Source organism: Centruroides vittatus, unplaced genomic scaffold, assembly GCF_030686945.1.
Source record: "Centruroides vittatus isolate TY-2023 unplaced genomic scaffold, ASM3068694v2 contig_1218, whole genome shotgun sequence".
Taxonomy (NCBI): domain Eukaryota; kingdom Metazoa; phylum Arthropoda; class Arachnida; order Scorpiones; family Buthidae; genus Centruroides; species Centruroides vittatus.
Window position 1 is genome coordinate 480,815 of NW_027120780.1, and position 15,325 is coordinate 496,139.

The window sequence follows — 15,325 nt, forward strand, 5'->3', positions numbered from 1 at the left end:
ACAGAATAACAGTATTAAAATTCAAACATAAATGGAAAATTAAGTATTTAACTGGTCGAAACGCACTTAGTAATAGTGTTTTCTCACATAAAATAGCAAAATACGAATTAACAATTTCATTTAGAGTTGTATATAGTAATATATACAACTCTAAATGTTAGTTAATCAAAGCTCTATTGTTCAGTTCAGAGTCGAGTTTGCACTTAATCTAAACAAGCTGCAACTTAGGGCCTCGCGTTACGAGTAAATATCTTAGGGCAGGGGTGGCGAACCTATGGCATACGTGCCCAAGGTTGTACTTAAGAAGAAATCATTTGGCACGTAACGTATCACACGATTTCGATTTATCTATCAACTGTCTTTTTCAATCATCCTTTCGATTTATCACTCGATCATCCTTTTTCAATCGCTTTTTTAATACATTTATCCTAATTAAATCACATTCGTTTCATTTCTTTAAATATTGTTATTCGGAGTTTAAAACTTCGCACGCATAAACACTTAAACATAATTATGCTCACTATACGGCACGCGACTCAAAAGAGGTCGTAATCTTCACTCCTGTGGTATATGTTATAGCTTAAAGCCACAAGTATAAATTCAACCTTGATTAAAATCCAGTATGTTTTAAGATGATTCGATATATAATTATTTTAACGACAAAATATATTAAAGGGTATTCCAGTCACTTCTTAACTTCGTAAGAATAGTGCATTAATTATTATAAAAAGATAATAAATTATATTATTACGCTGGAGTTTTCTAACACATAAAAATAGACAGAAAGCAAGTTTTATAGTTGGCGATCTGATAATAAAATTATTTTATACGTATATATTAATACCATAACCAGAATCACATATCAGAAATTAATTTTTATTGGTAACATCTCGTAGTTTATATAATTTTTAGCTTTTGAAGTTCTAATCCTAGATATTTTTCTAATCAGTAACAATATGACTTTATATATCTAATACAAGTTTAAAAGAAAGATCAAGCTGAAGTCTGATATTAAGCTATATTAATTTTTTTTTTTGTAACTAATTATATTCAATATTATATTATAATTAATCTGTACTAATTTTCTATTGGATAATAGACACAATACGAAACCTGTGCTTTTTTGGCTTCATTTCTTTTCGACAATGGACAGCATTTACAAAAACCTATTAGATAAAAAAATTGGCTTCTCTTTTTGGCTCTTTAGGTCCTTTGGGCATTAAGAGGATCTTTTTTCCGTATCCACCGTGGGTTCGGCTAAGTCCACGATAGGGCTTGAAAGATCCTGGCTCGTACGGATTCGAACCCAGATTCCCTTAACCGTCTCGCCCCACCGACTCAAAGAAATAGTTTAGTAAATCGAGTTGAAGTATTCTGAAATATTTTACACTTAAAAATAGTGTTTAGCAAAATACGTATAGAGTGAAGTGTAATATATTGAAAATAAATAGTAGTATATTGAATAAATCGAATAATTATGTGCATTATTCTAGATATATTACTAATGGAGCACTCCACTTGATTTCATTCTTGATCTTTGATTCAGAATAATCGACATTAATTTTGTCGTACATTACGTAAATTTTGTTTAGAATGAAAAAAAATTCTAAATTTAGTTTATGTTAGAAAGCAACTTTGACTATATATTGTGTCGAATTGCAGAGAGAAACAAATCCCGTTGGTTACGTAACTTTCACGCCTTTTTAAAGAGATTTTGGCGGCATTAGAGACGAACTATAAAAATTATATACATTTTTATAGCTTCTTTTTCTCTTACCGTCAAGGTCATTAAGGAAAATTTGAAATTATATAACACAAACGAATTTTTATAAAATTGGCTTTAAGTCAATAATTTAAATTCGGCATAAAAAATATAAAGAAAATATCTTAAACTTGTATTAAAATAGATCAAATTATCCATAATTAACATTAGTAATTTTCTTTTGCAGAGACATCAGTTATTATAATGATACATTGTATCTAGTTGAAACTTTGCCCACATTCTATTTTAATGATAAAGTTCTTATTTGGCTTTAAAAAGTAAACAAACTACTAATATTCAAATAGCCATAAAACTTACAACTTTTTCCCTCTGTTTATATTTCACTTTATTGAATTTCAGTTCGTACGTGATGTACTTTTGAAATTAAAAAGCGAGTTGTTGGATGCAAATCAGATTTCTTAGCTGTAGACCAAGTAAAAATAGATTTGCAAAGCTTTCTACTGATCAAAAAGTGGCTCAAAAAGCAAAATATATATATATATAGAACGTGATTGAATTTGAAGGATATCCTTTTGTGCTCGTTGTGCATTGTGCTCGTTAAATGCATGTAATTAAACTTAAATTACATCTAAGTAAACAATTTTTTTTTCTTTCTTTTCCATTTAAAAAGAACAAATAATACAGCGGTAACTTAAAGAAACTTTCAAGCAAAGAAAAAATTTGATTTATAAAAATCAAGTTAAAAAAAACAACAAAATATAATCTTAAATTTGATCTCTCGCAATACTGCTATATAAATCACGGATCACGTTAATAAAAATGACTTTCTTACTTTTATACTTTCTGAATTTGTTGTCTGTAACTTTATATATATAGGACTTATATATAGTTAAAAGTAGTTTTTACCGTAGAGTTCTGTTAAAATCAGATAGTGAGAAGAGTTCTATAAATTTTAAAAGTTTGAAGACGATTTTTTGTACTATCTGAACTCATTTTCTTTCATCTATAATTTAATATTATTACATATTAGTGATAATATTTTATGCGCAGTATGTCTAAAATACTCATTTCTTGCATTTTAATAGCATTTTTAATTATGAATTAACGTGTACTCCGTATATTTGTACAAATATTTTGATTAATAAACCATATTATAACATTTATAGATAAAAGACTTTAGTTCCAAATCTAAAAAACTATTCCCTTTGTTTTATGCCTAGGGAATTTCAAGTCACATTTTGATTACAGAAGATTTCTAAAAAGGTTCAATACTTATACTGTTTAAAAAGAAAACATTTAATTTGATTTGAGCTATAAGCTCAACACCTAATATAAATGGTCCGCCAGTGGCCGAATGGATAACACCACTTAACGTGGATTGGCGTCTAACCAACGTACTGGCCACGTAAAATTTTCTGGGTTTTTGTCACATTAAGTTACTTTCTGGGTTTTTTTCTCTTGTCTAACACGAGAAGAAAACCCAGAAAGTCGTATTTAGGTGTTCTAAATAGGAAACTATAGTTTCTCATAGAAAGTCCTATCGAGAGGCATCATCTTGGCAGATCGCCCATGTGCCTTATTGAGTTGTGCATTATTGCCTCGGTAGATTGTATTGCCTTAGACTCATTTCATCAATCCAAATAACTAAAACGTTTTTCACGCTTATATTTATAATAGGAAAATGAGTATTTTGTTTTTACTAATAATTATAATCACAATACGACAATTTAATAAAAATATTTCGTGAAATATTTCAAATTTAATGTGTAGTTAGATTAAGATTTCGAATTATAAAATGACTTAAACTTACATTATTTACTAATTTAAACGAATAAACTATTGATAAAATAAAGAAAATCGAATATATATTTCGTATATAAATGATTATAATTACTAACTAACACTCATAATTTTCAAAGTAATAAATTCGCTGAAAAATTTGGATGTCTCTGGATAGTGAAAGACTTGACAGTCGTTTAAATATAGATCTGTACGGCTCTTACAAAACCTATTGTATTACACTTAACAAAGACAAAAATATAAATAATTAATTTAAGCATTAGCAAGGTGTTATCAAAGTCATCTTTCTCATCTTTAATAGTTGCTATCAATAGCAATGTTAATAGCATTTTTTAAATAAAGAATGCTCCAGAAATTCTCAACGAAATTAATTCTGCTCTTTCATATATGACAATCTAAAAGTAAATTTTCACAACGAAAACAATGTCACAATTTAAATTCGTTTTACATTAACAAACATTTGATTTTAAAATGTACGAATGCGTGACTTACAAAATAATCTATTTTAAATTATCTAATATAAGAAATAGTGGCACATTCAAGATATAATCTTGGGGGAGCCGAATTGAACGGATATAAAATTTTAAATACCAACTCAATAAAATCCCCGCCTTATGTGACCGCTAATTCACAGAACATAGAAACAATATAAATAAAAAGAATGAATTTTAATTAGGAAAATATTTTTGGAAAATTTGCAAGTTTTTCTTTTCCTTTTATTTTGGGGGGTGCCAGGACTCCTTGCCCATCCCCTGGGTGCGCCATTCATAAGAAAATATAAAACGTAAATTACCAATTTTTTAATATTTTGTTGAGAAATTCCTATAAAATAGACTTTTATTGCTAAATTTTGGGATATATTATATCTTGTCTAAATATTTAAAAATTAGATTGAGAAAATAAGACAACACACGTGGACGATCTGTCTCCCAGGACTTTCTAAGGGAAATTGACCTCTATTTACGTGTTAGACACGTGAATGAAACTAGGAAAACACTGTTGATTAGGCGGGAACCTATGACCAGTCTTCAGTGGTTTTATCCACTCGGCCACTGCTAAACTTATTTAAAGAAAACAGAAAGTTTAAGTTTTTGAAAATGAGTAAAATATTGAAAAAGTGAGAATCTTAACTTAAAAGAAATATTAGACAAAATTATTCTGCATATAAATTTCATTAATAACTATATAATTCACTATATTTTTAATATAATATAATATGATTACAATGTCGTCATCATTCGAAAAATTGTAAAAAGAAGAAAATGCAAAAATAAAGCGATTGGACGAGAATATTAACATTAAAAATTAATAAATTATTATGTAATATTTGTTTTTTAACTTTTCATAATTAAGCTTAATTATCAGTTTATAACTAGGTTTATTCAAATGGATAACGTCATTGACAATTATCAATATAAATATTTGTGTAATTACACAAATACAAAGAAATTAATGTAAATGGTTATAATTAAAAACTGAAGAACTGAAAACGTATCTCAGCAATGAGAAATTTGTATTTTAGTCTGTCGTATAATTAATAAAGCGCAAGCCAGAAGTTACGAAATATCAGAGAAATGTATATACAAATATTAACGATAGAAAGTATATAATAGAAATACTTAAATATTATAATTTATATTACATACATATTATATACTATAAAAAGGCAATATATACATTGAACAATATTAGTAATAATTCAACGATTCTAATCTGAAGTCGAAAGCATCCGATATTTGTGTTTTACAGGGCCAAGTGAAACAAATATCGTGGATTCGCATGTAGCCATCAGGCTGATCACGGAGTTTCCGATTTTATTCACATGTCTATCGCCTAAATAGGAACTAGCTTCTCGTAGAAAGTTCTCCTAAGAGGCACTCCTTAATGGCATGTGTTGCACTGCTTTAATCAATCAATTCAATATAATCTGATATTTGTAAGTCACGTAATAAAATGTAGTTAAAATGAAAATTGTTGAAATCTTTATATTTGCTTGATATTGAAATTTCTTATTCTTCTATCATCAAGCTAACGTTCATTTTGAACTGATATATTCATTGAAACAAACTATAAAATATCTACATTTAAATAAAGCAATAATATCCAAAATTGTGCTTATTAGCAATTTACTTTAAAGCTATGATAATAAGAAACAATATCTAAATTCAAAACAGCTTTAATCTTTATTGCTTTCGAACTTTATATGAAAAACTGTCAAAAGTTGTCAAAATCTTGTAGGATTTTGTCCATTAACATAACATCTTGTCAACTGTTACACGCAGGAAAGAGAACTACAGGAGAAATCTTGGCATTAACTTCTCATTTGGGTATAATATATAGTTTCCATTTGTTAATATTATTTTATAAAATTTTTAACCAATATGTAGACATTATTATTAAAACAAATACAATACAGTTAATAATAGTTTCTCGAAAACTAAATTTGAGTTATATTGTTATTTTTATATTTATTTTTTTTAGACTCTTTCCCCTGTGACATCAAAGAGGCCCTTTTTCTCAAGTCTATCGTGGGTTCGGCCAGACTCACAATGGGATGGCCGGATGAGGAGGAACGGAGCCTGACTTATTCGGGACAGTCCACCTCAAAAAATTCCTACGGTTGCTTTCCTGGATTCTTGGGTCTACCAGAGCGCTAGACTGGCGCATTAAATTTTCTCGACTTTCCGGCTTACTTACTTATACTTGTTACGTATTTTAAAAGTTTTCGTGTCCATTCTTCAAGTGTAAAAAGTATCGAACTATTTGTCAACATTTTCTCGTAAACTTTAAATTTTATAACTTACTTAACATTATTACTTAAATTTGATAACATTAATCATTATCGAGTTTCATTTAACTTCGGTATTGATTAACATAATCAACTCAGTTCAAATTACATCCGATAATCTAATATTGAAATAAATTATCGACTATTTTCAAATTATAATATTCATAAAAATAATTTTTCTGAATATCTTAAAAAGTTATAATTTATCCAATAACACTACCATTTAACTAAGTGTAGATCTGCTTTTTAAAAACAAAGTTGAAAGAATTTTAGCTTATCTCAAAACAACAATTTAAGCATAATAATAACCAGAAAAATTATTTAAAATTTCCGTAACTTACAATAATTTTGACCTACCAGTTGCCGAGCGGATAAAACCACTGAACAATTATAGTTGATCATGGGTTCGTACTTCATCAGAGGAATGCCGCGTGGAGTTTTCAGGATTTTCTTTGCATGGTTTGGTTTGGTTTGATGGGATACAGCAATACAACTCACGGGCTATCTGCTAAGAAGAAATGCCTTCCGGGAGGATTTTTATGGAAAACTGGCCTTGTTTAGGTGTCAGACATGTAAAAAAAACCTGTAAAACTCAACATAGACCCATTAATGAGGCTTAAATCCGCCACCAGTGTTCAGTAATTTTATTCACTAGATCACGTAGGCTTTTCTTCGTGTGTCTTAATAAGGGCCAATTTCCGATAGAAACGCCACCCCGAGGTAAGGCAAACACATAGTTTTTGGTTTGATGGTGCTGAATGAATTGATTTGCTGGTGCACACAACATGGGCGATCTTCAAATGGACAAATCGTCATGCGTTGCGTTGCATTATCCCCTCAAATGAAATAAACTCAAACCAATAATAATTGTATAAAAGAAAAATAAAAGAAATTTAAAGGGTTTTTCATTCTGTTTTAGATAATTAATCTAAAGCAGAATGAAAAACCCTTTAAATCCTTTCAATGGAATCTCCTAAGATCTCAAGTTGCATTGCAGTATATAAGTATAGCCTTTTTGTGCATGTATACATTCAGTATACATGCACAAAAAATACATACATACATAGGCTACATACTTAGATATCTTTATTTAAAAAAGAAAAGAGAATATATTTTCATAACTCAAAATTCACGACAACAGAATTGAGTTCGTGTCATTTTTATGTTATTAGGCTGCGCTAAAAGCGACAAAAGGTTACAAGTTCCAATTACTGGTCTAAGACACTTCAAAAAATAAATAAATTTATCTGATTAATAAGAAACACTGAAAAAGCCTTAACAAGCGACATGTATTTTACATAATTATATATCTTGATCTATATTAAAAAATCATGTTAATTATGAGTCAATCTAGTAATATTTAAATGCAACTTAAACCACCATTAATTTCATATTATTGGGCTTGTTACCTTGTAAAGAGGCTTTAATACAATGGAAAAGCAAGCCAATGACATAACCCGTTTCATTTTAAGGGGGATATGTGATTGGCTTGCTTATTCAACTGTACAAAAGCGGCTTCACTAGGCAACGGCCTAGTGAAGCCGCTTTTGTATAGCACCCATAGCTCCATGACTCAGTGATGCATTTTAATCATCTTCCATCAAATACATTTAAATAATATTTTTGTAAAAATTGATTCTTATCCTATAACTTATTGACATGCTTAACCTGTAACGTATTTGCATAAACTAATAAATATACTGAATAGGTAAAATGTATTTAATTCAAAGAAAATGATGAATGAACTTATTTGAAATTAATCTCCTGATATTAAAATAGAATTAATAAATATCAATGGTGAAAATTTTACATTAAGTTTATTATATTATATATATATATATTGTTTGCTGTAATTCATTATCAAAATCGAACTTAATAACGCTATAAATTATTTATTTATCACTTTATATAATTAACTATTTATAATTTATGAACTTACTAGTTTTATTTGTTTTAATTGTTAATGAATTAAATTATTATTATAAGATGAGAATGTTCACGATTTATGGCTGTATGTTCAGAATAACAAGATTCACATCTTAATTTTCTAATTCATTAAATATGAAATGAAAAATCGAACAAAATATCATCTAAAAATCATAAATATCTCTATATAGATCTCAATAAATTTGATAAACGCAAATAAGAAAAATATAATTATTATATGTATTTAAATTCGTTCATATTATGTAATTAACATGTACAAAAATACAAATAAATCCATTAAATTTACGGTCTTCTTTTGCTTCAGATAAGAAACCTATTTGAAAAAAGTTTAACTAGAATAAATTGTTCATCTGTAAAGGAGTTTATATTATCCACATTTAAAATATTTTGTTTTATTTAATGCTCTCTTCATCCTATGAGGCACTTAGATAACTTTCTCAATCATTCATCGCGGGTTCGGCCAGGCCCACAATGGGGACGATGTGTGGGCCTGACCGAACCCTCTTTTTAAACTGTTTCCTATCTGTGGCACTAAGAGGGCCTTTTTTCAAGACCATCGTCAGTTCTGTCAGGTCCACAACGAGGAGACTGGGTGGCGAGAGAACAGGCCCGACATATCCGGAACAAATTCGTTTTCCTTGATAATCGTGTTAAAATAGTGCAGTTTAAGAAAATATTGAACAATTTCCTTATTTTCTTGGCATAGATTCTTTGCATATACAAACAAATATCCCAATCAATTTATCTTTTTTCGAAATTAACAAAATTTCGTTTCGAACTTCCGTATCCAGAGTCGAAGATTCGTATCTATTTTATAAAATATACTCACGAATTCTGTGTATATGTTCAATTCTCATTTTTAAAGCTATCAGCGAATGAATATTCTGTACATATGAGTCGTTCATTTTATTTAAACGCAGTTACAGTGATTATCTATTCCAAAAAAAGAGTGTTGCACGCACAAATTTTTTCCTCTTCTATTTTTAGATATAACAATTAGCATCTACCTTAAACACTGTAAGCTAAATCACACGACATTTCCGTCGCGATTTTTAGAATTTCCGTTTCGTTTTTCACATTGAAATTTCTTCTATTTGCACCATTTTATGATGAATTATTGTTAGGATAAAAATAATTTATCATTCATATGCATATAATAAAATTTGATTTTTTTTAAAAAAAGATTATTTTTCAAGAATTCTACGTTATATAAATAAATATTAAAAAAATCATCTTCACGTCTTTATATCATTAATAACTGAAACTTTTTAAACTGCCATTGAATAGTTATCGAACAAAATGCGATCAAATTTATTTATTTTTATTCTAGAGATGCGATATTCTTGAGCCGCATCGCATCGTTTTTCTGTTGGAGACAAACAGTTAAACCTCTGAACAACGACTGCTGATGGAAAGATTTAAAAAAAATTGCCATTGTTTGAAAGTTATTTTTTATGCATTTTAAAAAGTTCCAAAAAAACTGCCGTTGTTTAGAGATGGTGATTGTGTTTTAGTTAAATATATAATTATTTATCAATTTAAATTTTTATGAATTGCCGATTAGAATTAGTTAATCTAATAAATAAAGCTAATATTTAAACTTCTCATTTTACTCAGAAAAATTGCGACTCGACTGCTACGCGTCACTCTTCCAGTTCCATAAATAATGTTCACTCAGTAGCATCTTGCCATTGACCTAAAAAAATTAACCCGACTAGTTTTTAAAAAAAAAAATGTTCTAAAAACACACTTAAGATGATAAATATATAATAATTCGAGAAGAATAAACATGACAAATATTTGTATATTTGCCTCACTTAAGAAACATAATCGAAGTCGCGAATCGGAGAAAGTCGCTTATCTCATTTATTTTGATATATTTTACTATCATTATCCATAAATAACAATTTATTTGTATTATATAATAGTGGTTGAACTTGACTTGTTATTTCTATAATGATTTTTTTCTGTTTGATCATTATTATATAAAAATACAATAATTTTTTCTGAATTCTCAGCGGTATTTTGAACTAATAACTCAATTGTTTCACAATCGATCGAGTATAGAGTTGATACAACTAAATTGGATATCATACTATTTCTCCTTTGTTTTTATCGGAAATTTGGACATTTAGAAATAATAGGAATATATAAAACTCTTTACATTCAGCTGAATTTTAAAGTAAAAATTATTCAATGAACTTTTCTAAAGTGTTTTACTCAGAGCCGTATGGGCCAGGGGGGGTAGAGCTGGTTCCTTTCTCCTTTTACTGGGCCTCTTTAGCCATTTTTTTTTTTTTTTACAAATTATAATACGTAGAATGAGTCTTTATTAATAAAAACAGTCTTAAAAATTAATTTTCTGATAATAAAAATAAAATTAATTTTATAGGGGTATGAACCAGTACGGACACCTAAAATTTCTCCGAACCCAGGAAAAATATCCCAAATTCCCTTCTCTCGTCGGTCCTGATTGTTATGTGCTTATAACATTAACCAGAAAACACCGAGAAAGTTTCTTCCAAGTTAAAAGTTTTGACAAAATAAACTTTCTTTCCACTGATATTCCATAAAAATAACAATAAAAGATATGTAACCTACGCCATATTAAGTTCATTATATGAATGATATATATAATTGTTACGTATTAAATTATTAAAAATTAATTCAACTTATCATAAAATAGCAAAAAGGATAACTATCGACTGCTATATAATAGTTGTAAGGTTTCATAATGAATTATGTAACAGATTATCTCAATATTTTCAATAAAATAAAACTGATTTTGATATTTTTATCTCCGTTCAGCAGGTTATGTAAGTTAATATATTCTACTACTAAGTTTTGATTAAATAATATAAGTTATACATTTATTTATTACCTTTTCTTTATTTCTTTTTATTTTCTGCAAAATTATGAACGCAAAAGGATATAAATATGTGAAAATGATAATTCTGAATTTCGACTATTACTTATTGGAATTAAAATTTAATTATTTTTATTTCTTTATTTATTTTTCTGGTAAGAAGAATAAAGAAACTAGACTTTTCAACTACATGGAAATTTAAATTGTTGGTTAATATATTCATTGTTTATCAAGAATTTCTCCACTTGGTTTATTTTTGTTTTGTTCGATAAGATACGACAATGCAACATGGGCAATCATACAAGGGAAAATGCGTTCCGAGAAAACTTCTATGGGATACTGGTTCCTATTTAGGTGTTAGGCACTTGAAGCGAACCCGGCAAACCCCACGTGGCCAACCCGCGAACTCACGATCAGTTTTCTGTGGTTTTATCTAGAGTACCTAGATATCAGAGTAGCGACATACGAGTCATCGCCGCCATGTTCTGTCGAATGTCATCACGTGGTCTATGGGTCAATTTAAATTAAGAAATAACGATTTTTTTTAGTTTAATAAAGCATTTTTATTCGTAAAAATGCTTTATTAAACTAAAAAAATCGTCATTTCTTAATGTAAATCCGTAGACCACGTGATGACATTCGACAGAACATGGCGGCGATGACTCGTTTGTCGCTACTATCTAGGTACTATATCTAGGTACCTGTACTCTAGTTTTATCAATTTGGCTACTGGTGGGCTATTTCTCTAGGTGGATACATTAGCAATTTTAAATGTATTTTTTCTTTTTAATTTCATTTAAATACAAATTCTTTCGAGATAACATGCTAGATTCAAATCTTGATCATTGTTCATCTTTGAATAGATGACTGGATTGCCGAATCGGTTATAATCAGCCAACCGATCTAAGAGATCCGGGATCGAATCTAAGCTGTCGAAAAACCCAAGAATGTTTTCGGGGATGGTCTGTCCCGGATATGATGGGTCCCTTCCCTCGCTATCCGGTCGCACCATTACGGGCCTGGCTGAACCCATAATGGATACCATTATGGGTTAAAATGGCCCTCTTGGTGTCCAAATGGCGGAAAGTCAAAAAATATAAAAACTCTTTGAATATGAAATTGTTAAATTTTCGAGTTTCAATAGGATAAATTTTCGTCAACATAAAGTAAATCTCAAGGAACGACTATATTAATAAATCAAAAGAATTTGATAAGAGACATTTGAAATTATTTTCTTGTGAGAAAAACTGAAATTTCTCGTCTTTGCAACACTTTTATATAATTTTTTCCAAAGTCAACTTGAACCGCCATTTAGCAATTCAACACATCCAGGGCCGTAATTACCGATGACTAATGTACTAAACAAAAGGCTATTACAGTTGTATTCTATATACAAAAACACCTCATATTTACTTTTGGTAACTTGCAGTATATCTTTTTTCGCGTAGAATTCGTATATCATGCAATAATATGGAAAAAAATTATTGCCACCGTGAGCGGTAGCCTAAACTCTGATTTATTGGTCATCGGTCCTTAATTACGAGACGAACAAAATAACAGTTGCAAAACAGACAGCTATTCCAAGAGGGTTTAGTCATGACATCAATGTTTGGCATGCCGCGGTAACAGATCGCATTGGCAAGTGGCCACAAGTTTATTTGTCACAAATTCTTTTCTCTCAAACTGTTTATAGTGAAACAATTTACTAAAACAATCGAAAAAAATTTCTCGGTTTTTCCATTTCTACTATGTACACTGCGTTGAAAAATTATAATAGATAAATGCATGCCAGCTTTTTAAATGCGCTGTATCCAAATTAATGCAACCATCTCAAACTATGAAAACCGAAATTTTGCGTTAAAGGACACGCGCGCTTTTAAATAGAAACTTACCAAGGACCGATTCTAAATTTTATACATATATGTTTTCGTATACACTTTGCATTACGGATTTTATTTTTTGAAATATTCAATAGTGATTTCGTATTCTTTAGAACTATTCACCGTGACAGAAAAAAGAAGGTAATATCTGAAACGTTGTAACGATCATTCGCTGTCTTTCCTGGCATTAGACTGAATTTGTTTCATTCTTTTTTCTTTACATTTGTATGGTACTCTGGAATAGCACGTTGAGCTCAAAATAAAATCCTGGCAGAGGTTAGGCAGAAAGGAAAAAGATATACAGAGAAAGTTGAACCTCCGCAGTGCAGATATTTCTTGGGCTAAACGCCCCTGATACAACGTAAAGAAAACTAAAAGGGAATTTCCGATATTTTGCCAATCTATTAAATCCGCCCTTTGGAGTAATTAGTATACCAGAATGACATTTACGTGACTGGAGTTAAGTGACGTCACATCACCTGTAAAGAAATGTTAAACGTCCATTGGCATTTTTAGTTTTAATAATAAAGTGCGGTACCCTCAACCAAAATAAAATAAAGAATGTAAAGGTTGACGTTGTGAAATTACCTTACGCAAATTTAACGAATATCAAAAAAGTTATTTTAAATTCGAACTCGTGCAAAAAGAAAAGATAAGTAATTTTCAGAACTAGAATTTTCAATTATTTATTATCGTGAAGATAACGCACGTCAAAAATATAATCGATCAATATCACTTAGTTCGTGTTGACATTCATCTGTTAAATTCTTTATGAATGTAAGTAATATATCATTAACAAACACGTGACTATATTACTGTAAATAAGATAATAGATAAGAAAATCATTAAAGCCACAAAAACATAAATTTAATGATGCACATATTTATTTTGCTAATTTAGATATGTAGTTCAATGTCAATTTACAGGCAGACATGAAAACTTTTATAGTAACATTGATAGTTTTTAGTGGGCAGAATTAAGTTTAAAAATGACTGAAGTTAATGTTAAAACCGTAAAAGAAAGAATAGAAAATTATTTCCGTACAAGTAGATTAGAAGAAAAAAATTGTTGGAGTGAATTATGTCCCTGTACATGATAGTTAAATCGATTAGAAATTATATATGCAAATGATTAAAGTAGGATAAAGATGGAGATGAAAGTTTTAAAAAACAACGTGAATTATATAATTAGCAGCGATTTTGTATAACCCGCAAGATGTTAAATGTACCGTTATAGAAATATCCACTTAGAAATCGAACTTTCGATTGATGATTGAAAGGAAATTGACGTCGGAGCGAACTTAAGAAACACGATTTTTATCGAACCTGTGATTACCGTAGCATTCAGCTAGTAAAAGCGACTATCGATCGCTATCAAATGGTCCAAATGTGTTTTACAACCGTTTTCAATTCGATTTTCTGTATTTCAGCGAGTTTATCCGATGAAAACAAATCGTCTTACCATGACGTCCAGCCACGTGGGTTCGAAGAGGACAACAAACGTGGCTTCTCCAGCAGAATGTCAGTGGTATCGACGATAAGTCCAAATGCCGGACAACGAGTCCCTTTGATTGTCGTCACCCCAACGCCAGCAGAAAGTCACCAAATAACTCACGGCCAAGACGAATTTCCAAGTTATTTTTGTCATCGGCAATACCAAGTTTCGCTACTGGGTACGGCGCAGTGCCACCTGGTGTTTCGAATTGTTTTGGCGCGCTGTTCTACTTAGACTGGCACCATGTGCTCGATGGCGATTGCTTGGTGCAACACCGCAATGCACCATAATTCTATACAATTTAACAACAGCTTAGTGTATCGGACCGTGCTTAAATTAACACTGCAGCCATTCTACTTGGAAAATGTGACATCATCGTCGTTTTTTTTCCATCCCTCCTCGTCCTTGATTATACGCTTCGAGCGCGTTGACGATAGCCCAGGTTTTCGTTACTTCGTTTTGCGTTTTACTTTTCGCTTCGATTTTTTAACGCCGTTACGAGCTCGTAACATTATTTCAATTTTGGTTTAGTATTCTTTCTACACTAACATAGACGAAAATAATCATTCTTTATTTATTCAACAACTGTCAACGTAAAAATAAACTGAAGCTTAAGTGTCGCAACAAATTTGACAAACATCTTGGCCAAATAAAAATAAAAATAAATAAATTATTTTTCAAAATAAGAGACAAAAGCTTATCTCGAAACATTTCCATAACTAAAAACAGTTTATTTTTCTATATAAATAGCTGAAATCAGTATAAAGATGACATTAAATTTCCCGCTCTTATCTCTACTAATAAATATTTAGGCTATACATTAAAAT

General features: G+C 29.9%; 1 protein-coding gene across 1 annotated transcript in view; it reads right to left on the minus strand.

The window, feature by feature from the left end:
* LOC136987446 (calmodulin-like) overlaps positions 1 to 14,651 on the minus strand; it is a 30,659-nt gene extending 16,008 nt beyond the window's left edge. Inside the window, exon 1 of the mRNA XM_067285188.1 lies at positions 14,466 to 14,651. Coding sequence (XP_067141289.1) covers positions 14,466 to 14,468 — 3 coding nt within the window. The 5' untranslated portion in view covers positions 14,469 to 14,651. The remainder of the gene's footprint in view (positions 1 to 14,465) is intronic.
* Between the last annotated feature and the right edge of the window lie 674 nt (positions 14,652 to 15,325).